A 22612-nucleotide genomic window follows, 5' to 3' on the forward strand; every position below is an offset into this window, starting at 1 on the left:
ATTGGATGCATGAATACCGGACATATTAAAAAATAAGAGGGGAAAAAAAAAATTGCACGTTCTTTTAACAATTGTATCAGTTGTTATAAGAGAAAAAGAAGAGTTCGATATAATTTGAAAAAAAACAAGGACATATGATGCAGATAGCCTAGAGGTATATAATACACCAAGTAAACTGTGCGGATAATAATCCATTCCTGAGGTTTTCGAGGAAGGAAAGGAAAAAAAGTTAAAAGAAGTGATAATACAAAAAAAATACAAAACCAGTGGTATTGTAAAAATGATAATTAAAAAAAAAATTGGTGTGGAAAATTTTAATTAATATCGAAATTGATTTTTTTGTTCTTATTCAAAAAACTTCTTTTCATAAAGTATTTTTGGTTGTTGAAGAATTTGTGAGTATACTCGAATTTTTTTACAGAAAAATTCTTTCTGCAGAAGATATTTTTTTTTAAAAAAACTACTTTTACTAAAGTTTTCCTTTGCTGAAGAATTTTATTACAAAAGATTTTTTTTTCTACAAAAAACTTCTTTTGCTGAACTTTTTTACTGTAGAATTTTTTTTTGCATAATTATCTCCAAAAAAAATTTTTATTGAAAAACTTTTGTATAATTTTTTGTAATTGTAAATGTAAATGTAACTTTTGTAATTTTTTTTACAAAAAAATTCCTTTGCAGAAGATATGTTTAAAGATTTTCTTCAGGGTATTCAGGGAAAAGTTAGGGAAAGTAGAATTGATCAGGGAAATCAGGTAGAAGTCAGGGATTTTTATTAAAGTACTGGAAAAAATTAATTTTGCAGAATTCATAATTGGTTTTATTTTATTTTTTAATGTATATTTAATTAATTATTAAAAATCATGGATTTATAGAAGAATTTTAGTTAAAAACACTAAAAAAAATTGTATTTTAAAGAAGTTAGAAATATTTGCAAAAATTCAATTTTGTTCAAAAATTTAAAAAAATTGTAGTCAAAATTTTAATTATCTTTAAAAATAATAAAATTATTCTTCTCCAAAATTCAATTATTTTTATGAATAATAAACATTTCACAGGAATTCAACTATTTACAAATTTTTTTATAAATTTTTTCGCAATAATTTAATTATTGTCACAAATAATAAAAGTTTTTACAAACATTCAATTATTTTCATGAATAATAAAACTCATAATAGAATTTCAATTATTTGTAATACAATTTTAACCGAACTCCTAGAAAAATATAATTCTTCTTGAAAATTTTATTAAAATTCGTTGAAAAAATTCGATTATTTAAAAATTTGTTTATAAAATTCTTTATGAGAATTCAATTTAAAAATTTATTTATTCAATAATTTTTTCATTTTTATATTTTAATAATTGAATTCTCGTAGAATTTTCGAATAAAAATTGTTTTAAAAATTAATTTCAGATAAAATTTCAGATAAAAAATTAAAAATAATTGATAATTGTTCATTTCTTTCTTTAGAAGAATTTTAATAAAATTTTTTTAATTAATAAAAATGTGTATTAAAAATAATTGAAATCCTGAGAAGAATTTTATTATTTAGGAAAATAATTGAAGTCTTGCGACGAACTTTTATTAAATTTTTTAAAAATAATTGAAATCCTGATGTAAAAAATTTTAGTATTTAGAAAAAAAATTATATCATCGCAAAGAATTTTATTAAAATTCTTTTAAATAATTGAAATCCTGTGAAGAGTTATTTTATTATTTATGAAAATAATGAAATTCTTGCTACGAATTTTATTACATTTTTTTTAAATAATTGAAATTCTGTGAAGAATGTTGTTATTTAGGAAAACAATTGAATTTTTGCAACGATATTTATTACATTCTTTTTAAATAATTGAAATCCTGTGAAGAACTCTATTATTTATGAAAATAATTGAATTCTTTGAGGAAATTTTATTAAAATAATAGATTTTGAAAATATTTGAGTTTCAGCGCAGAATTTCATTATTTCTGAAATATAATTGAATTCTTGCAAAAAATGTTTGAAAATAATTAAATTTTTCAAGGAATTCATTTAAAATTGTATTAAAAATAATTTAAATCCTATGGAAACATTTTACTATTTTATTATTTATAAGAATAATAGAATTTTTAAAACGATTTTTATTAAATTTTTTGAAACAGTTGAATATTTTGAATGATTTTATGAAAATTTAAAAGAATAATTAAATTATTTAAAATAATTCAATTAAAAATGTATTTAAAATAATTGAATTCTTGCGATAAATTTTTTTATTTATGAAAATAATTTAATTCCTATACACAAATGTCATCAAAATTTTAGAAAATAATTCATTTCTTTCAAAGAATTTTATTAAAATATTTGAAATAATTGATTTATTTTGAAAAAGTTTTCTTGAGAATTGAATTTCAAAATTATTCAAATCCTGAGGTGAGTTTGTTATTTATGAAAATAATAATTGAATTCTTGCATCAAATTTTATTTAATTTTTTTAAATAATGAAATTTTATTTAATAATTTAATGAAAATTTAAGGGCATTTGAACCATTATGACGTCACAGTTTGTCCAAAGCATTTGTTCTAAATATGTGACGTCATAATGGTTCAAATTCCCTTAAAAGAATAATAATTCAATTAGTTCGAATAATTCAATTAAAATTTTATTAAAAGTAATTGAATTTCAGTGATAAATTTTATTATTTATGAAAATAATTGAATTCTTGCGAAGGATTTTATTAAAATTTTTGTAAATAATTTAATTTTTTTTAAAAATTTTTAAGAAATTTAAATTATTATAAAACAAGAAGATAGCGATTACTCCGAGTCTTCGACTCGGAGTGTTCGCTATCTTCATGTTTTATAATAATATTCTTAAAAGTTTTTGAATTTTAAAAGATTTCAATTCGAGAATCAGAATATTCATTTGTGTCAGGGAAAAAGTCAAAATTTTGTCTGGAAATTAGGGCAAAAGAAAATTAATTTTTTGTGGCAACCCTGTTTTTCAACAAAAGATTTGCCTTCAGAATACCTTTTTAACAAAAGATTTGTTTTCAGAATACTTTTTTTTTTAATACAGAAGAAAATTTTTCCAAAACACTTCTTTTTGTAGCAATTTAACAAAAAGATTTAAAGAGTACAGTTAAAATGAAAAATTTAAAGAGTAAAATTAAAAATAAAGTGGGGTGAGTTAAAAATGTGCGGCACAAAATAATTGTCAAAAGAGCATCACCGAACTGGCTGCAAAAAAAAGTTGGCATAGAAGTACAGTGCAACTTGCGTTCTTGCATAATCGCCGGATAAAGAGAGTCACACTAGAGTGTTGGATGATAAAAAAGGATGAAAAGTCACTATGCAAAATGACACGTGGCACATATACAGAGAAAATAATTGCGAGACTGTGTGTGTGTATTACACATATACATTTCTGAAAGTGTAACTTAGTTTTCCTTGACATAGCGGCTAACATTTTACAATGTTATTCATGACAATGACGATCAAACCATGTTCCCTGATATGTATATAGTGACTTCATTACTGACCAATACAATCATTGTCAGAGACCTCACGATTATATTATATATCCAACGTGTTAAATGACTGTCTGGTGTGAATAAAATTACACTAATATTTGTATCTATACACCAATACCAATAACAATCGAACCATATAAATATATATTTGTATGTGTGTAAAATAAACTCCTCCAACAAATGTATTTGACACGTGCTCGCACTCTAAATGACTAATGATCTTGTCCGCATTATGCGATCATCATTTTTCTTTTTGCTTTTTTTGTCGTGAATCAAGAAATTTTATTTCCTTAATGCCTTTCCAAATAAGGTTTTCTTTCCATTTCAATTCTGTTTTTTTTCTTTTTTGTTCGGTACGAAACGGAATTGTGTTTAAATCAGTAAATGAAAAAAAAGACAGTAATTTTCACTCCTTTTCATGATTTCTACTAAATTTCGCCTTCTCAATCTATTAATTTTAATTTTCAATAATCTGAATACAGTGTCAACTTCAGAGTATCAAATTGCAACGAGTGGATAACATTTCATGCAATTCAGTATTATTTTGATATAATTTTGTTCTTTGTAAATTAAATTTGTAATTAATTTGATTCAATTTGGTATTAATTTGGTACAATTTGGTACCAATTTGATACAATTTTGAACCCATTTGATACAATTTAGAATTATTTGTTCCAATTTAATATTATGTTTGTAATTTTTTTTGTCTCTTCAGTGAATGTAATTAAATTTTTTTTTTATTAATTTAAATATATAAATATATATTTGCTCTATATGAGAAAATGTATAGAGTGGACTTAAATCTTTAAGGTCGAATGCAGTCAGAGATTATCTTATCATATATGCAAGTGTCAAAGTACAATTTTTTATTCAAAGAATCTGGTCATTTGCGAATAATAGTGGAAGTGGGAATTTTAATTTTTCAAATGCGATTATAAAGGAGCATAAATGCATTAGCGAATGCAAAAAAAAAAAAAAAAATTTTTTTGAAAATCACACAATTCATTATCATACCTATACGACAACAAAAATCTAAAAATTCAAAAATTATTTCCCACTCATTTTCTAAAAATCCAGAAGATTTTCTAAATTCCATAAAATAAATAAATTATAAATAATAAATAAATGAAAAAAAAAGATTTTCGTAAAAAGAAAAAATTAGTTATAATTTTTAAATTCGTATTTTATGTCGAATTCGACATAAAACCCTCAAGGTGGGAGCGAATAGCGATTCATATGTTATTTTTACAATATTATTATCAAAATGAAAAATTATAGTAATTACTATAATCTAATTATATTTCAAATTTATTTCACTGCATAAAAAAATAATTCGTTTCGATTTATTAAAGAAAAATAAAAATATAATTTCTTTTCTAACTTGCGTGAAATATAAAAGAGGGGAAATTTTTACTGTGACTTCTGATTGAAAAAAAACAGGAGAATAATTTACAGTATAATAATATTGAAGTTGTATACATGTCAAAATGGTGTATACGATATATAGAATAGTGTGTATATAATATTATTTTGAAAGTCTTTCAAAGTTGGGCGTTATGGAACGGGCAGTTTTACGACAAGCAGTGTGATGGTATGCACAATACGAGAGACGGTTTTACATATCGTAAAGAGCATGCATGACCTAAGGAGCACGTATAAATCGGTCTGCGCCTGCTGTTATGTCTCCCGCGTGCGAGGGCCGTTCACCATTTTATGCTCGCAGACATTTTTTGTTGTTGTTTTTTTTTACAGTTTTTCTCGAATATATTTTGCACTAAACTTTATTTTATTTACGTCCAAACTATATATATTCTTTAAATTTATTGTAAAATCAGTGTTAGTTTGAAAATAGCGAAATAATATTAGAATTTTCCGCTTAATTTAATATTTTTGATGATTTTTGTCATTTGGATATTTTTTTGTTGATTCCGTAATTTTTGGTGCGTATATATTTTTTTTGTTTCGTATTGCCAAAATTTTTTGATATCGATTTGGTAATTTCTGGTTCTGATTCGATTCTTTTTGTTACTAATTTAATAATATTCTAATAATTGGTAGCAAATCCAAATTTTTTTGTATAAATTCGGGACATTTACAGGGTTGCCACAAAAAATTAATTTTCTTTTCCCTGATTTCCAGACGCAATTTTGACTTTTTCCCTGACCAAAAAGAATATTCTGATTCTCAAATTTAAACCTTTTGAAATTCAAGAACTTTTAGGAATATTATTATAAAACATAAAGATGTCGAGCACTACGAGTCTTCGACTCGCGGAGTAATCGCTATCTTTATGTTTTATAATAATTTAAATTTCTATAAAATTTTTCAAAAAGAAAAATTAAATTATTTACAAAAATTTTAATAAAATCCTTCGCAAGAATTCAATTATTTTCAAAAGTAATACAATTTTTCACATAAATTCAATTAACTATAATAATCTTCGAATTATTTTGAAATTCAATTCTCAAGAAAACTTTTTCGAAAGAAATCAATTATTTCAAAAGCTTTAATAAAATTCTTTGTAAAAAATGAATTATTTTCTAAAATTTTAATGACATTTGTGTATAGGAATTAAATTATTTTCATAAAGAAAAAAAAAAGAAAAAATTCATCGCAAGAATTTAATTATTTTTAATACATTTTTAATTGAATTATTCGAAATAAATGAAGTCTTCTTTTAAATTTTCATAAAATTATTTAAAATATTCAATTGTTTTAAAAAATTTAATAAAAATCGTTTCAAGAATTCAATTATTTTCATAAATAATAAAATAATAAAATTTTTCCTAGGATTTAAATTATTTTTAATATAATTTTAAATGAATTACTCAAAAAATGTAATTATTTCCAAACATTTTTTGCAAGAATTCAACTGCATTTCACAAATAATTAAATTCTTTGGTGAAATTCAAATATTTTTAAAATCTATTCTTTTAATAAAATTTCTCAAAAGACTTCAATTATTTTCATAAATAATAAAATTCTTCACAGGATTTAAATTATTTAAAACAAATGTAATAAATATCGTTGAAAAAATTCAATTGATTTCCTAAATAATAAAATTCTTCACAGGATTTCAATTATTTTTAAAAAATTTAATAAAAGTTCGTCGCAAGACTTCAATTATTTTCCTAAATAATAAAATTCTTCTCAGGATTTCAATTATTTTTAATACAATTTTAAGTAAATTCTTCGAAAAATGTAATTAATTTAAAAATTTTTATTAAAATTCTTCGAAAGAAATAAATGAACAATTATCAATTATTATTAATTTTTTATCTGAAATTTTATCTGAAATTCATTTTTAAAACAATTTTTATTAGAAAATTCTACGAGAATTCAATTATTTAAATATAAAAAAGAAAAAATTATTGAATAAATGAATTTTTTTCAAAATTCAATTCTCATAAAGAATTTTATCAACAAATTTTTTAATAATCGAATTTTTTCGACGAATTTTAATAAAATTTTCAAGAAGAATTACATTTTTCGAGGAATTCGGTTAAAATTTTATTATACAAATAATTGAAATTCTATAATGAGTTTTATTATTCATGAAAATAATTCAATCTTTGTAAAAACTTTTATTATTTATGAAAATAATTGAATAATTGCGAAAAAATTTATAAAAAATTTGTAAATAGTTGAATTCCTGTGAAATGTTTATTATTTATAAAAATAATTGACTTTTGGAGAAGAATTTTATTATTTTTAAAGATAATTGAAATTTTGACTAGAATTTTTAAAGATTTTTGAAAATAATTGTAACTTCTCCAAAATAAAATTTTTTTTAGTGCTTTTAACTAAAATTCTTCTATAAATCCACTATTTTTAATAATTATTTAAATATATATCAAAAAATAAAATAAAACTAATTATAAATTCTGCAAATTTAATTTTTCCCAGTACTTTAATAAAAATCTCTGACTTTTCCCTGATTTCCCTGACCTGTGGCAACCCTGTTTTAGTAACAATTCGATTTTATTTGGTAATTTTTGATTTACAATTCGATTCTTTTCGGTGCTAATTTAATTTTAATTGGTACCAAATTCAAATTTATTGGCATAAATTAAAGACTTTTGGTATAACAATTCGATTCTATTTGGTACCAGTTCGTAACATTTTGGTAATAATTCGGTAATTTTTGGTGCCAATTCGATTTCTTTTTGTGACAATTTCAAATTTTTTGGCATAAATTCAGGGACTTTTGGTAACAATTCGATTCTATTTGGTACCAATTTGTAATTTTTGGTACCAATTAAATTTCATTTGGTACCAAATCCTAATTTTTTTGGTATCAATTTGGTATCAATTCGGAAATTTTTGTTATATTAATTCAGTAATTTTTGGTACCAATTTAATTCAATTTGGTACCATTTTCAAATTTTCCGAAATGAATTCGGGACTTTCAGTATCAATTCAATTTTATTTGGTACCAATTCCTAAGTTTTTGGTAACAATTCGAAACTTGTTGGCATTTGAAAATTTCTGGTAACAATTCGATTTTATGTGCTACGAATTCCAATTTTTTCGTAGGAATTCGGATCTTTTTTGTAACAATTCGATTCTATTTGCCACCAGTTTCAAATTTTTTGGTACAAATTTGCAAATTTTTACAAAATCACTAATATATCAACTGGAATTATTTTTACTTAATTTTTTCCACCTTTTCCCTCTTTTTTCTTCTTTTTTACTTGTTTTATCCATTTTTTTCCCTTTATTTAGAAGAATATTATAATAAGCAGTTTTGTGATGGAAGTGACGTCTCTTACAAACTCGGAAGGGGACCGGAAGTTAAAGTAATTAAAGTATAAAACCGAGTACTCGCAGCTGCGAGTCACTATTTCTGAGGTATATAGGTGCACGCGCTAATTTCTTTGCCATGAACGGTATATTAATAATAAATGTTTTTGACGCATATATATATAAACGTGGAAAATTATTATCGTTTATACGGAAACCGTTACCCTCTCATAATACAATAAGTACGAAAAATTCTTCGCCATTTGTCGGAAAAAAATAATTAAAAATATAATTATTTACCTATTTTAAAAAATATTTCCTATGCGCACCTGAAGGGTCTGCTGTACTGTATAATCATAACAAAAAAAATATTTCCCTCAAATTACTACTATATAAATTTATCGAATTCTTCCTGAGTTCAGCGAAATAATTTACTTGAATCAGGTAAAAATAAATTCAAACTATTAAATTTTGTTATACAGTTTTTCTCTCAATTTGATATCATTAGAAAAACTGTGAATTTGTAAAAAAAATAAATTCGATTGACAAGAGAAGAAAATTTGTAAAAAAAAATTTTGATACTTTTTTTCTCTCAATTTGATATCATTAGAAAAACTGTGAATTTGTAAAAAAAATAAATTCGATTGACAAGAGAAGAAAATTTGTAAAAAAAAAAAAGAAATTCGATTTGAAAAGAGAAAAAAAAATAGTTTAGCAATAGAAAAAATAGAGAACAAAGAAGTTGTCAAAAAATGAGAGGAGAGGGGGGGGGGGAGAGGATGAGGACAGTGTAATATACAAGAAGAGCTATAAAAAGAGAAATCTGGAGAGGAATATATTAATTAGTGGTTTGGCAGCTTCTTGCAGTCAGAAAAGAAGATTCATCTACCATGCAAAAGTCGAATATATATATGTATCCAAAGAGAGGAGCTCTGGAGAAGAAATGAAGGAACCAAAACCGGCATGCGGACATGCAGGGCAACACCGTTAAAATATAATTTACGAGTCAGCGAATTTTAGTGCTCTCGTCTTTTGAGAGAGTTGCGCGCTTCTTCTCAAATATAAATTCAACAAAACATGTTCCATTCCATCCACCGCAACAAAAACTTACTCGTGTTTTGCAAAACAACAAAACATTTTCATTCTATGAGAAAATCTTTCAAAGTTTATGCAAAATTTAATTTATACAATAATGTATAGTGACCATTACATTATTCTCATTGCGATACCAAAATTTTTAGTAAAAAAGTGGAATTTATTTTGATTTTTATAATGCAAGAAATAACTATAACCAAATCTTTCAAAAATTGTTTTTGAATAGCTAAAATTGAGTCAATTAAATTTAATTAATTAAATTAAGTAAAATTTAATTGAAAATAATTTATTTATTTCAAGTATTTTGTTCCAATTTTTTAAAAATCAACTTTTGAAGAATTTTAATTTCAAATTTTGAAAATAATAGAATTAACAAAAATTTTACTAAAAAATCTTCAGAGGTAAATTTAAAAAGGAAAATTAGCTTCTAATTTTTTTAAATTCAATATTTTTAATATTTTCAATTACTTATTTCCAAAAATAATAACATTTTAGAATAATTTTTAACATTTTGGAGAAAATAATAATGTTCAAAATTTTTAATTAAAAATCATCGAAAAATTAATTAGTTTTTTTAAATTATACAAAAATTCTTTTAAGAAATACAATCATTTTCGAAAAATTACATTAATTAAATATTTTTAAAAAGTAATTATTTATTAGAATTTTTTGGTAATGATTTTTTAAGATTCAAAATTTACTTTTTGGACTTATTAAAATTTTTGAGAAATCATAGTCCTATTTATATTTAAAATTCATTTCATTATTTTTATTTATACTTTTCAAAAATTCAATTATTTTCAAAAGATTTGATCAAATTTTAATTGTTTGGAAATTTTTCAAAATTGAAAAACTATTATCGTTCAAAAATTATTATTTTTACTATTTTTTAAGACAATTTTTTTTCTATAAAAATTAGAAAAATTTATTGTAAAATAGTGAAATTTACTCTAAAAATAAGAATTTTTAATAGTAAATTGTAATGTTAGAGGAAAATTTTAAATAAATTTAATTAAAAAATCAATTTTTCCATTTATTTGTTTCCAGAGTAAGTTTTATTATAGCCGTAGGAAATTTCATTGAAAATTAGTAAAATAAACTTTGAATTCTATTATTTGTTTTTTGAAAAATTTTAATTGATTAGATCTAATTTTTTTGTAAAAATTTAATTTAAAATAATTTAATAATAAAATAATTAAAAATTTTTTGTTAAAATTAGTTGAATTTTTAAATATGTATTTAAGAATATTTCAAAAATTTTATCACAATTTTTCGAAAGAAATCAATTCTCTTGATAAATATCAAAATTCTTCTCAGAAATTTAATTATTTTCAAGAATTTTATTCCCTACAAAATTCAATTATTTCCAAAAAATAACAACATTTATTATACAACAATTCAATTATTTTTAAAAGTAATAAAATTCTTCACAAAAATTAAAATATTTTCTAAAATTTTAAAAAAATTCTCGTGAAGATTTCAATTATCTTTATAAATAGCAAAATTCTTCTACCAAATTCAATTATTTTCAAAAAATTTTATAAAACTCGTGGTAATATTTCAATTATTTTCAAAAATTTTGCTCAATTCAATAATTTTCAATGTGTATTATTTTAATAAAATTTCCCAAAATAATTTTCCGAAAATTATTAAAAATAATTAATTTAGAGAAGAATTTTCTGAAAACTATTAAAAAGAATTGATTTAGAGATTAATTTTAGTCAAAAACTCTAAAAAATAATGGATTTTTCGTCTTGGAGAAGTTACAAATAATATAAATTTTTTGAAATAATTCACTTTTGAAATCGTTTCAAATTAAAATTTTCGAAAATCTGTATTTTTAATACTTTTAATTAACAATTTTGTACAACTAATTTTTAAATTTAAAAAATTTTTTAAATTCCAAATTTCCTAATTTTCTTATTTAAAATAATTAATTTATCGAAATTCAGTTAAAAATTACAGCAAAATGAATTGAAATCATAAAAATAATTTTCAAGAAGACACAGTAGCAATTTATATAAATTATCAAATTTTAAAAGGGTTGAAATTTATAATTTCAAAATCATAATTTATATATATGAAAAAATAATATTTATTAAATATTTAAAAAAAATGTTTTCGAATAATTTAAATTTGAAGAAATTCGCAAATAAAATTATCAAAACATTTTTTTTCCGTAATCTATAATCAATTTTCGGGTAAATTAACGATTTAGAGTGAATTATTATTCTTTAGGGAAAAATTTTTTTCCAGTGAAAAATTCTGAAAATCAGGGAAAAGTCAGGGAAAAACAAAATTAGATTTTTATTACAAATTGCATATTGTATTGGAAATTTTTAATATTTTCAATAAAATAAAAATATCGAGAGAAGAATTTTCGAAAATACAAAGTAGATTAATAATTTATGAAAATGCAGTCGAGTAAAGAGAGCGAATTTAATGTTTTTTTTTTTTTTATTATCACACTTTGATATGAGACGTTATCAGTATCCCGTTAATGTGTTCGGACTTGAATGCCAGTGTCACGTTAATAAATATTTGCAAAGGAAGTTGTTGTGGACGAGATTGACTGGCGTGATTTCGAATCATATCAAAGTAATTTAAATAGTTGATTGAAATTAAACCGTATTTAAAATAAACATGCGCGACTAAATATATAGATTTTTTTATAATGCAAGAGGTATTGAGAGCAACGAAGAATAAAATAAAAAAGAATTTAATTATTTATTTTTTTAGTTAATATTTTTTGTGACTAAGAATAATAGTCATTTTTCTCAACGAAGAATATATTTTTAAAGAATTATTTTTTTTACTATAAAAAAAAACTTTTTTTCCCTAAATAAGTAAATATATAAAATCTTTTCGAATATCAATTTTTGGAAATTAATCTCCATTCCGTTTTCTACCATAAATATATGTATAGAAATCTATAAAAAAAATGATTCCCAGAAAGTTGCAATTAAAACTGATGGGGCAACCATTATCAGTCAAAATTTTATCGCTTCGAGAATTATTCTTCTGATCGGTCTGCACGTGTTTCGAGCTATTTTTTTCTCTCCCTGCCTCTCTTGTTTCTCAGAAAATTCTTATTACCATGACTGGGTGCGAGAATTATTGAATTTATAATTTTGCCATTAGAGACGCGCCAGCGCACATTATTACACTATTTCATCATTAAATTTTTAAATACGCCTTATGATAGTGTAGAATTTTTAGTTTTTATAAACAATTTTCCAAATAATAGCTTACTTTTTAGTAAAAAAATTCAAAAAAAAATTAATTACTTAATCTTTAAATTAATTATTGAAAAAATTAATTAATCTTCAATTACTTATTCAAGTATTAATTAGTATTAAATTAAATTTTGATTGAAATTGATTAAAATAATTGTTTTGAATTTAAAAATAAAAAATAGTAGCAAAAGTTGACAATTTTGTGTTACTATTTTTTATTTCTAAATAATTCTCAAAAAAAAAAATTAATTTCCTTGAAACGATTCAATTATTTTTGAAAAATTTTCTTAAACTTCAATTCAATTATTTTTGAAAAATTCTCTTAAAATTTTTCAAAAATAATTGAATCGTTTCAAAGAAATTCAAAGAATTCAACTATTTTTCCAAATAATGAAAATCTTCGCAGAAAATCAATTATTTTCAATATTTACAAATTATTTCATAAAATTTCCCAAATTTAATTATTTAAAAGAATTTGAATAAAATTCTTTGTAAACATTCAATTAATTTTATAGATAATAAAATTTTTGCAATAATTCAATTATTTAAAAAATTAAAATACAATTTTCATTGCATTTTCCAAAAAAAATCAATTATTTAATTTAAAAGAATTTTTATAAAATTATTCTTGGGAATTCAATTATTATTTGAAAATTTTAATGCAAAGTCTTCGCAGAAATTCAATTATTTTAAAAAATTTTTATTAAAATTCTGTATTATAAGAATTGAATTATTTTCAATAAAATTTTAATTAAATTGGTCGAAAGAATTCAATTATTTTAAGAAATTTTGATAAAACTCTTTTAGAAGAATTCAATTTGAAGAAATATTCAATTATTCAGTAAATTATTTATTTTTATTTTTATAAATAATTGAATTTTCGTCGATTTTTCTAAGAAGAATTGAATTATTTTCAATTAAATTTTAATTAAATTCGTCGAAAACAATTTGTAAGAATTCAATTATTCAAGTAAATACTAAAGTTCTCCGCTGGAATTCAATTATTTTCATATATAAATAATAAAATACTTTGGATAAATTCAATTACTTTGAATATAAATTTAATAAAAAATTTAGAATTGAAGTTCTTAGCAGTAAAAGAAAATCGAAATATTTTCGATGAAAATTAGAAAAAAATATAGAATTAAATTCAATTACTTAAAATACAATTTTCATAAAATTTCTCGAACAAAATCAACTATTTAAAAAATTTTATTCTTTGCAAGACTTAAATTTAATTTTATAAATAATTATACGTTTCACAGAATTTCAATTAATTTTTATACAATTTTAAACAAATTCTTCGAAAAATACAATTATTTTTAAAAATTTTATTAAAATTATTCGAAAGAATTCAATTATTTTAAGAAATTTTGATTAAATTCTTTATAAGAATTCAATTTTAAGAAATATTTAATTATTTAATACATTATTTATTTTTATATTTATAAATAATTGAATTTTCGTAGATCTTTCTATGAAGAATTAACTTAAAATTGAATTCCAATTAAAAATTTAGTTCATAATTAAATATTAGAACTGTTATATTATAAATTTTTAGAAATAATTAAATTTCAAGAGATTTTTAAATTCTAATCTTTAAAAATATTAATTGTTTGTAAAACTGTAACTGTAATTTTTTATTATTTTTTTTCTAATATATTTAATTAAGAAAAAAATTATTAAATTTTGAAAGAATTACAGTTGTAATTTTTAGAAATTGTTAAATTTCAAAAAAAATTTTACACTGTAATTATTTAAAATATTGTAATTGTAATTTCTGTGGATAAATAAATAGATATTTAAAATTTTTAATATTTATTTAACGAAAATTATTCAAGTTTTGAATGTAATTTAATTTGAAAATTATTAAAAATATTCGTATTTTGAAAAACTGTGAAATGTTTTCAAGATAGTTGAATTCCCGTAAATTATTTTTAAAAGATTAAATTACATTTCCAATTATTTGGAACTATTGTCAAATTTAATTGAATTAAATTGTAGATTTAAAATTTTTTTTTTAAATTTAAAAATTATTTTTAAATATCGTATTTTTGTAGAATTTAATATTAAAGTTTAGAAAATTATTGAATTTTGTAAAAATTTATAATTGAAGTTATTAACAGTAGAAGAAAATCGAAATATTTTCGATGAAAATTATAAAAAAATGCAGAATTAAATTTTTGTGATTTTTCTGAATCATATAAAACGAGTTGTTTTTAGTTGTCAAATTTAATTTTTCAATAGCTGTTTTTTTTACTACTTTTTTCGGTCTTAAAGCTTCTTTTTACTACTATTTTAAAATTAATTATTATTGAGTGCGAGGCCTGTATTAATAAAAAAAACTTTTTGGGGGTTAAAATAAATTTCTCCACTTGAGAACGCCAAGGTCGCCACTAGGTGGCTGACGAACTGCCATCTAGCGGTGGCATTGGCGTTCTCAGGTGGAGATTAGCGTCTCCATATTGAATCTCAAAATGTTCGTCAATATTCGTAATTCTATAACTATTTATAAATTTTATAATATTTATAATCAAATTTCGAGAGTTTGGAGGCCTGTCATTAAAATTAGTTAAACTAATTCCCAAAAAAATACAACTAAATGAATGAAAAATAAGCAAATTATCAATAATAATTAACATCAATTATTATTAATATCAATTAGTATTAATTAGTATCAATAATAAATTACCTAGAAATAAATTCGAAAATTGTATAATAATCTCTTTTGTTTCTCTTTTGTTTTGACAGCAAGAAAGGATATTATGGAATTCTCACAAAGAATGCATCACAACAATGCAGATTTGCTGCGTGAATTGAAGCCAGAGTTCCTGAGGGATGTTAAACCAGATTTATTGCATACGTTCAAGCCAGAACAATATCCAATGAAGTCCGAAGTACCTTTTCAATTTAAACCGGAATTATTGCGACAAATAAAGCTGGAACAATATTCAATGAAGTCCGATGTACCTTTTCAACTTAAACCGGAATTATTGCGTCAAATAAAGCCGGAACAATATTCAATGAAGTCCGATGTACCTTTTCAATATAAACCGGAATTATTGTGTCAAATAAAGCCGGAACAATATCCATCAAAATCGACAATGCCCTATCAGATAAAACCAGACTTATTATGCCAAGTGAAACCGGAATTACAACACTCCTGTTTCAATACGCCATTCAAGACACTTGGTGCACCAACGTATGTTGATCGTGTTCCACTTATCGGTGGAATTCCACCAGGTTATCCAACTTTCTTAGATCTTCATTCGAGGCTGTTTAATACACATTTTAAAATTCCGTCGAATATTGATTGTCTTCCGGAATCTTCCACCACATAACCCTGGTAAGTCTCGTCTTGTATTAAACATTTTTTTATCAATGAATCTTTGTTGTTCTTTTATTTGTCAATAATACAAAATTTTCGATACTTTTTTTTGTAAATAAACCGACTAGTAATAATATGTGTACTCCTAGTTAATTTAATTGTTTATAAATAAATAAATAAATAAATAAATACTACCCTTGTATGTAATAAATAAATTATGATTTAATGAAATATAATATTCTTTTCAAAATTATTTGAAAATATTTTTTTCTTTCTCGAATATTTTTTTGGTACAAGCATTTTTTTCTAGAAAAAGTATTTTCTTCTAGAAAAAGTATTTCTTTCTAGAAAAAGTATTTTTTTTTCTAGAAAAAGTATTTTTTTCTAGAAAATGTATTTTCTTCTAGAAAAAGTATTTCTTTCTAGAAAAAGTATTTTTTTCTAGAAAATGTATTTTCTTCTAGAAAAAGTATTTCTTTCTAGAAAAAGTATTTTTTCCTAATAGCAAAAGTATTTTTTTTCTTTTTGAAAGTACTTTTCTCTTTTTCCAAACATTTCCTATCCTTATTGAAAGTATTTTATTTCTGAAAAAAAGTTTTTTACATTTGAAAGAATTTTCTTGCTGAAAAAATTGCTATTCCTTTTTGAAAATAATTTTTAAACTTTTTAAAAGTATTTTCTTCTAAAAATATCTGTTTTGTTTTTTAAAAAAAACAAAATTGCGGGACCAATGTTAAATAAATAAATAAATAAATAAATAAAAGTATTTTTTAAGCGCAAAAATTATTTTTTTTCGGAAGTAAGATTTTCCTTTTTGAAAATATTTTCTATACTTTTTAAAAGTATTTCGTTTCTGGGCAAAAAGGGTTTTCTTAAAAGTATTTGTTCAGAGAAAATTTTTTTTTTCCCTATTAAAAGTATTTTTTCTGGGAAAATTTTTTTTGTTTTGAAAATATTTTCTTTCCCGTTTTTGAAAGTTTTGCATTTCTAAAAAAATTCTATTTTCTTCTTAAACGCAAAATAAAAGTATTTTTTTACTGGAAAAAATTGTTTTTCCATTTTCGAAAGTATTTTCTTTCTGAAAAAAATATTTTCCTTCCATTTTGAACGTATTTTCATGTTGAAAAAAATTCTTTTTCCCTTTTTGAAAATAATTTTTTCATTATGAAAACATTTTCATTCCTTTTTTAAAAGTATTTTCTTTCTGAAAACTTTTCCTTTTTGAAAGAATTTTCAAAATAAAAAAATTGCTTTTCCGTTTGGAATAAATAATTTTTAAACTTTTTGAAAATATTTTTCATTTTTTATTAAAAGTATTTTCTTTTGAAAGAAGGTCTTTTGTTTTAGAAAGTAGTTTTTTCCCTGCGTAAAAATGATTTCTTTCCCGAAGTATAAGATTTTTCTGTTTGAAAATACTTTCTATACTTTTTGAAAGTATTTTTGTTCATGAAAAGTTTTTTCTTTAAAAGTATTTTCTTTCTAAAAAAATTTTGTTTCCTTTTTAAAAGTATTATTTTCTGGAAAATTTGTCTTTTCCTTTTTCGAAGGTATTTTCTTTCTAAAAAACCCATTTTCCTTCATTTCTTTCTTTTCCATTCTTTGAAAGTATTTTCTTGATGAAAAAAAAATTGTTTTTCCCTTGTAAATAATTTTTTCATTGAGAAAATATTTTCGTTACTTGTTTTAAAGTATTTTCTTTCTGAAAAGACATGCTTTTCCTTTTTTAAAGTATTTTTTTTCAAGAAAAATTGTTTTTTCAAAATATTTTCCATCTAAAAAAATTTGTTTCGTCTTTAAATGTAGGATTTTTGTTCTAGAAAAATTGTTTTTCCTTTTTCGAATGTATTTTCTTTTTCAAAAAAATATTTTCCTTTCTTTTTGAAAGTATTTTTTTGTTGAAAAATTTTTATTTCCTTTTTAGAAGTATTTTTTTCTGGAAAAATCATTTTTTCATTTTTGAAAGAATTTTCTTTTTGAAAAAATATGCTTTCTCTTTTTGAAAGTATTGTTTTCTGGAAAAAATGTTTTTCCTCTTTGGAAATATTCTCTTTTCTATTTCATACTATTTTCTATCCTTTTGAAAAATATTTTTCTTCTTTGGAAAATAAAACTTTTTTCAAAAATTACTTTTCTTTATAAATTAAGGCAAATTACTTTTCTTTAAATATTCTCCTTTAGAAAAATTACTTTTCTTTAAATATTTTCCTTCGGAAAAACTAATTTTCGTTTATACAAAATATTTCTTCGAAAATAAAAATTTTTGAAACGAATCGGAAATATTTTCTCTCTTGTTCGGAAAAGTTTTCCCCCTTTGGAAACTGTTTTTCATTTTCTTCTTTCTAAAAACTATTTTCCTTCTTGAAAATATTGAAAATAGAAACAATTTAACGAATAAAAATACATTTTTGTACAAAAGAACGTGTGCTCTCCAAATGTTGAGTTGCATTCAAAAGAAGAGAAACACTTGGACACTATTTCATATTTTATTTGTCGTTTTTATGTTCCTTTTCAGAATTGTGACCGTTTCGAAATAAACTCTACACACTCAGCCTCATTTTGACTTTTCTCTCTCTCTCTCTCTCTCTCTTTTTCTCTCTCTCTCTCTCTCTCTCTCTTTTTCTCTCTTCTGATGAAATCGAAACGCCCCCGAAATATCAGTTTACTTGTTTCAACGTATGTTATATTCGCAGAATCTATTTCTTCCTCGTCCTCTTCATTTCTTGTAATAAATATTTTTACGATTTTTAACTGTCTTTAAAAGAACTTGACTTTTTATTGCTCATTCATTTTATTTGCTTTTGAATGTTTAGTAGACACTTTCAAGATTATTGACTCGTTTTCAAGAAGAAGAAAAAAATTTCGTATCCAAATTGCAACATTGTTTTTAACTGTTTTTTTTTATTATCTTGTAGCAATCAAATTTTATTGATGTTTCTCTCATTTTCAAACACAAGTTTCTTGGTGGTCAACACTGATAATATTTATTTTTTACCATCTTATCCTAATTTTTAATTTCAAAATAATAATTTATTCCGAATAAAAGCGCAATTTTTCTCTATCCTATTATAGTTGAATTTTTTTTCTCTGTATTTTTCCGAAAATATATATGAAACGTAATAAAAATGAAATTCTGCTGATTCTTTTACTGCCGCAAAAGGTATAGCGCGATCGTTGTAATACTGAAATGAGGGAGTGAGTTAAGCGCATAGAAGGATTAGCTTTCGTTTTAAGACATATATAAAAGTTCGCATTCTTCTTTTGTCTGGATCGTTGGAGTTGAAGTCGTAATTTCGCGAATCCCACAGACATAAAATAGATTCTTACCTATAAAAGTGCCCTTGCCTTTTTAGATTTAGTTCCTTTTTTTTACCGAACCTTTTCTTTTTATCGACAAATTCGCCATTTTTAGTTAAAAAAAGAGAAAAAAAAGAAAAAATACTTTTTCCCGCCCTCGCAATTATATAGCTCTCAAAAAATTTCATGTCTCGCTCCAGTAAATGATACACCGGAAATTAGAAATCAAGGTAAATTTGCCACCGTCTGAAAGTTGTCGGTAAAATTTGTCCCATTACACACCGGAAACATGTCGAGTTTACTTGAACGAATTTTTGGCAAACATTGAGACACTTTTCTTAAATTCTTAGAGGAAAATTTATAATTTCTCACTATTTACTTAATAAAAAAACGCCCTATTTTTATTCCGATAATTTGAAATTTCTGGCGTTTTTAAGGTTTTTCGAAATTTATAATTGGGACTAATTTTAATAGATTCGAAAAAAATCAAATAAATTTCTTAATTAGTAAATTCTTTAAAAATGAAATGATTTCTGAAGTGTAAATCTAAATACAATTAAAATTTATTAAGTTTTTGTGTTCTTTGGAATTTTTTAGTTGCTACTTATTTAAATTGATTTGAAAAAACCAAATAAATCAAAACCAAAAATTATCAAATATTTTGATAATTAAATCATTTTTTTCACTTTCAAATGATTAAAATACTAAAGTTTTTGAGTGTTTTCAAAATTTTTTATTATGGTACTAACTTAAATTGATTCGAAAAAACATAATTACTTTTTTAATTATTAAATTTCTTAATAATTAAATCTTCTTTTAATTTAAAAAAATTAAAATACAAAGTTCTTGGGTTCTTTGAAAATATTTAATTGTTACTAATTTAAATTGATACGAAAAAAATAAAATTTTCTTAATTACTAAATATTACAATAAATAAACTATTTTGAATAAATAATTGATTTAAAAATCAATTATTATTCGGTAAAAAGTATTTTCCGAAAAAATAGTGTAGAAAAAAATTACGTTTACCTCCATAGGAGAAAATTTGTTTCCTCAGACAGGCCTCGGATTAAAATTTTTTGAATTTTACTTTCAATTCTTCTGAATTTCAATTATTTTCAAAAATTACAATTGCAATTCGTTCAAAATAAAATTGTTTATAGAATTTTTGACTAAATTTTATCTCTATCAATTATTTTAAATAAAATTTTCCGAATGCCACTCCAGAATTCAATTATTAAAATACAAAATTCAAATTTTTGAAAAATAATTTTAACTGAAATTTTTCGTGGTTTTTTTTAATTATTGAATTAAATTAGAAAAATTTTTGAAAATCACTTATTTTGAATATTTTTATACATATATAAATATTAAAAATAATTTTTTAAAAACTTCTAACAAAAAATTCTTAAAATTAGTTATTGAAAAATATTTTTACTTCATTTTCCAAAGAATAAAATTCTTAATTATAAATAATTGAAAAGTTCCCAAAGAATTGAAATCTTTTCAATTTTTTTTTTAAATAATTGAAAAGTGTCCAAATAATTGAAATCTATTCAATTTTTTTTTAAATAATTGAAAAGTTTCCAAATAATTGAAATCTATTCAATTTTTTTTTAATAATTGAAATTATAAAAAGAATGTATTTCAAAAATATTAAAAAATAATTAAGTTTCTGAAGAATTTTAATACATGTTTGCTCCAAAATTTTAATAAATGTAAAAAAAGATTTCTTAAAAATTTGAATTCCTTTTTTTTAATGTGCTCAATTTTCAAAAAATTTAAATCTTTTTTAAAAGTTAATGATTATTTTTTTGTAAATATTTCAATTTTTGAAATAATATAAGTAAAATATTAAAAATAACTTAATTTTTAAAACTACATAATTATATAATTAAAATATTGCTGAAAATAATTGAATTTTAATTTTAAAAATATATGAAAAAGTTCTCAGAAAAATCTGTTTTTAAAAATATTTTAATATAAGTTTCTAAAGGTAATTTTTATTTGTTTTAATTTTCAAATTTTTTTTAAAAAACATTTCATCGAGGTCTTTGAGAATTCAATTATTTTCAAAATTTGCAAGTAAAATATTCATCAAAATTTCATTTTCCTTATAATTTTACTGAAATACTTAAAAGAAATCAATTATTTTCAACAAAACTTCAATCCATTTCGATCTCAAAATTTCAATTTCAAATAAATTTCAATTATTTAAAAAACTATTTTAATAACACATTTAAAAAATTTATTTATTCTTAATAAATTATTTAATTTTTGAAAAATTTAAGTATAAATATTTTTTACACTGTAGAAATAGAAATAAGTTTTCCATTTTAAATTTAAATACCAGAAAAAATTAAGTGGTATTTTAATGCAATATTTCAAAAAAAAGTCACAGTTGAAAATTAATCGGAAAAAATAAAAAAAATACCTTCCAAAGTCTGCTTGGAGGGAAATTTGAAAAAAAAATCCAGAGTGTATTATTTCTTCCCATCTCTCACCTGCAACAGAAAAAAAATCAATGTCTAAAAAAAATTCCAAACAGAGCTAAATTATGAAAATTTAATGAGATTTCGTTTACGTGACAGTTTATTACTTCTAATATCAAAGTGTTAGAGATTTAACATTTTTGAAACAGTTCCAAGTTTGACAACTTGAAAACATTCCAACTTGATGCTTCTAATTTGAAACTCTTTAATAAAGTACAAAACATTTTCAGTTTCTTCCAACACTTGTAAGTGCGAAATTTTACAAACAAAAATTTTTTTTCCTACCAGACAGAATCATATGATTTTACCATAATCATATAAAAATGATATCATTTTCAACTTTTTGCCAAAAATTTTAAACATAAACATAAAATTCAAATAAAATATAAACATTTTTTTGATTCTTAAGTTAATATTAACTATTTCTACAAATACAGAGTGCGAGGAAAGTTATTCTTTACTTTAACTAAATCAACTATTATTAATAAAATTTTTCTAAATTTTTGTACCGGCAATATTTTCTTTTTAATTCGGCAAAATTGATTACGAATCAAATTATATGTTTCTTTTTAAAAATAAAATAAATTGTCTCTCATTACTGATTAAAAAAAAAATTTCTCGATCTTCTCGCGGCAAAATAATGTGATTTTTTACTCCCGATAGGAATCTCTTTATTGGCATTCCGCCAAGTTTCAACGTCGACATCTCTCCTAACAAATCTCTTCAACTGGCAACTGTGTGTATATTTTCGATCAACATTGAATCTTTTACCTAATCAAGATACAAAGTATATATTTCAGTCACATTCTATTATTAACGAGTTATTTCAGTATTTAGAGCCTTGAGCGTAATTTACACTTTTTCTCACTTTGAAAAATGTCCCAGCAGGTTTTTTTTTTTTTTTTTTTTTTTTTTG

General features: G+C 22.1%; 1 protein-coding gene and 1 long non-coding RNA gene across 6 annotated transcripts in view; one reads left to right on the top strand and one right to left on the bottom strand.

The window, feature by feature from the left end:
• The window catches only part of LOC122511646, a 208359-nt gene that overhangs the window by 117431 nt on the left and 68316 nt on the right, over positions 1 to 22612 (bottom strand). The gene's annotated exons all lie outside the window — the stretch shown is intronic.
• LOC122511643 overlaps positions 1 to 22612 on the top strand; it is a 159738-nt gene that overhangs the window by 116849 nt on the left and 20277 nt on the right. For 4 of the 5 annotated variants that reach the window (XM_043627021.1, XM_043627020.1, XM_043627018.1 and 1 more), the window contains one exon: positions 15334 to 16163. In XM_043627021.1, coding sequence (XP_043482956.1) covers positions 15334 to 15923 — 590 coding nt within the window. In that variant the 3' untranslated portion in view covers positions 15924 to 16163. Of the gene's footprint in view, positions 1 to 15333; positions 16164 to 22612 lie in introns of those variants that run through there. The other variant, XM_043627019.1, reaches the window with a different exon arrangement.

Source organism: Leptopilina heterotoma, unplaced genomic scaffold, assembly GCF_015476425.1.
Source record: "Leptopilina heterotoma isolate Lh14 unplaced genomic scaffold, ASM1547642v1 Lhet_88, whole genome shotgun sequence".
Taxonomy (NCBI): Eukaryota; Metazoa; Arthropoda; class Insecta; order Hymenoptera; family Figitidae; genus Leptopilina; species Leptopilina heterotoma.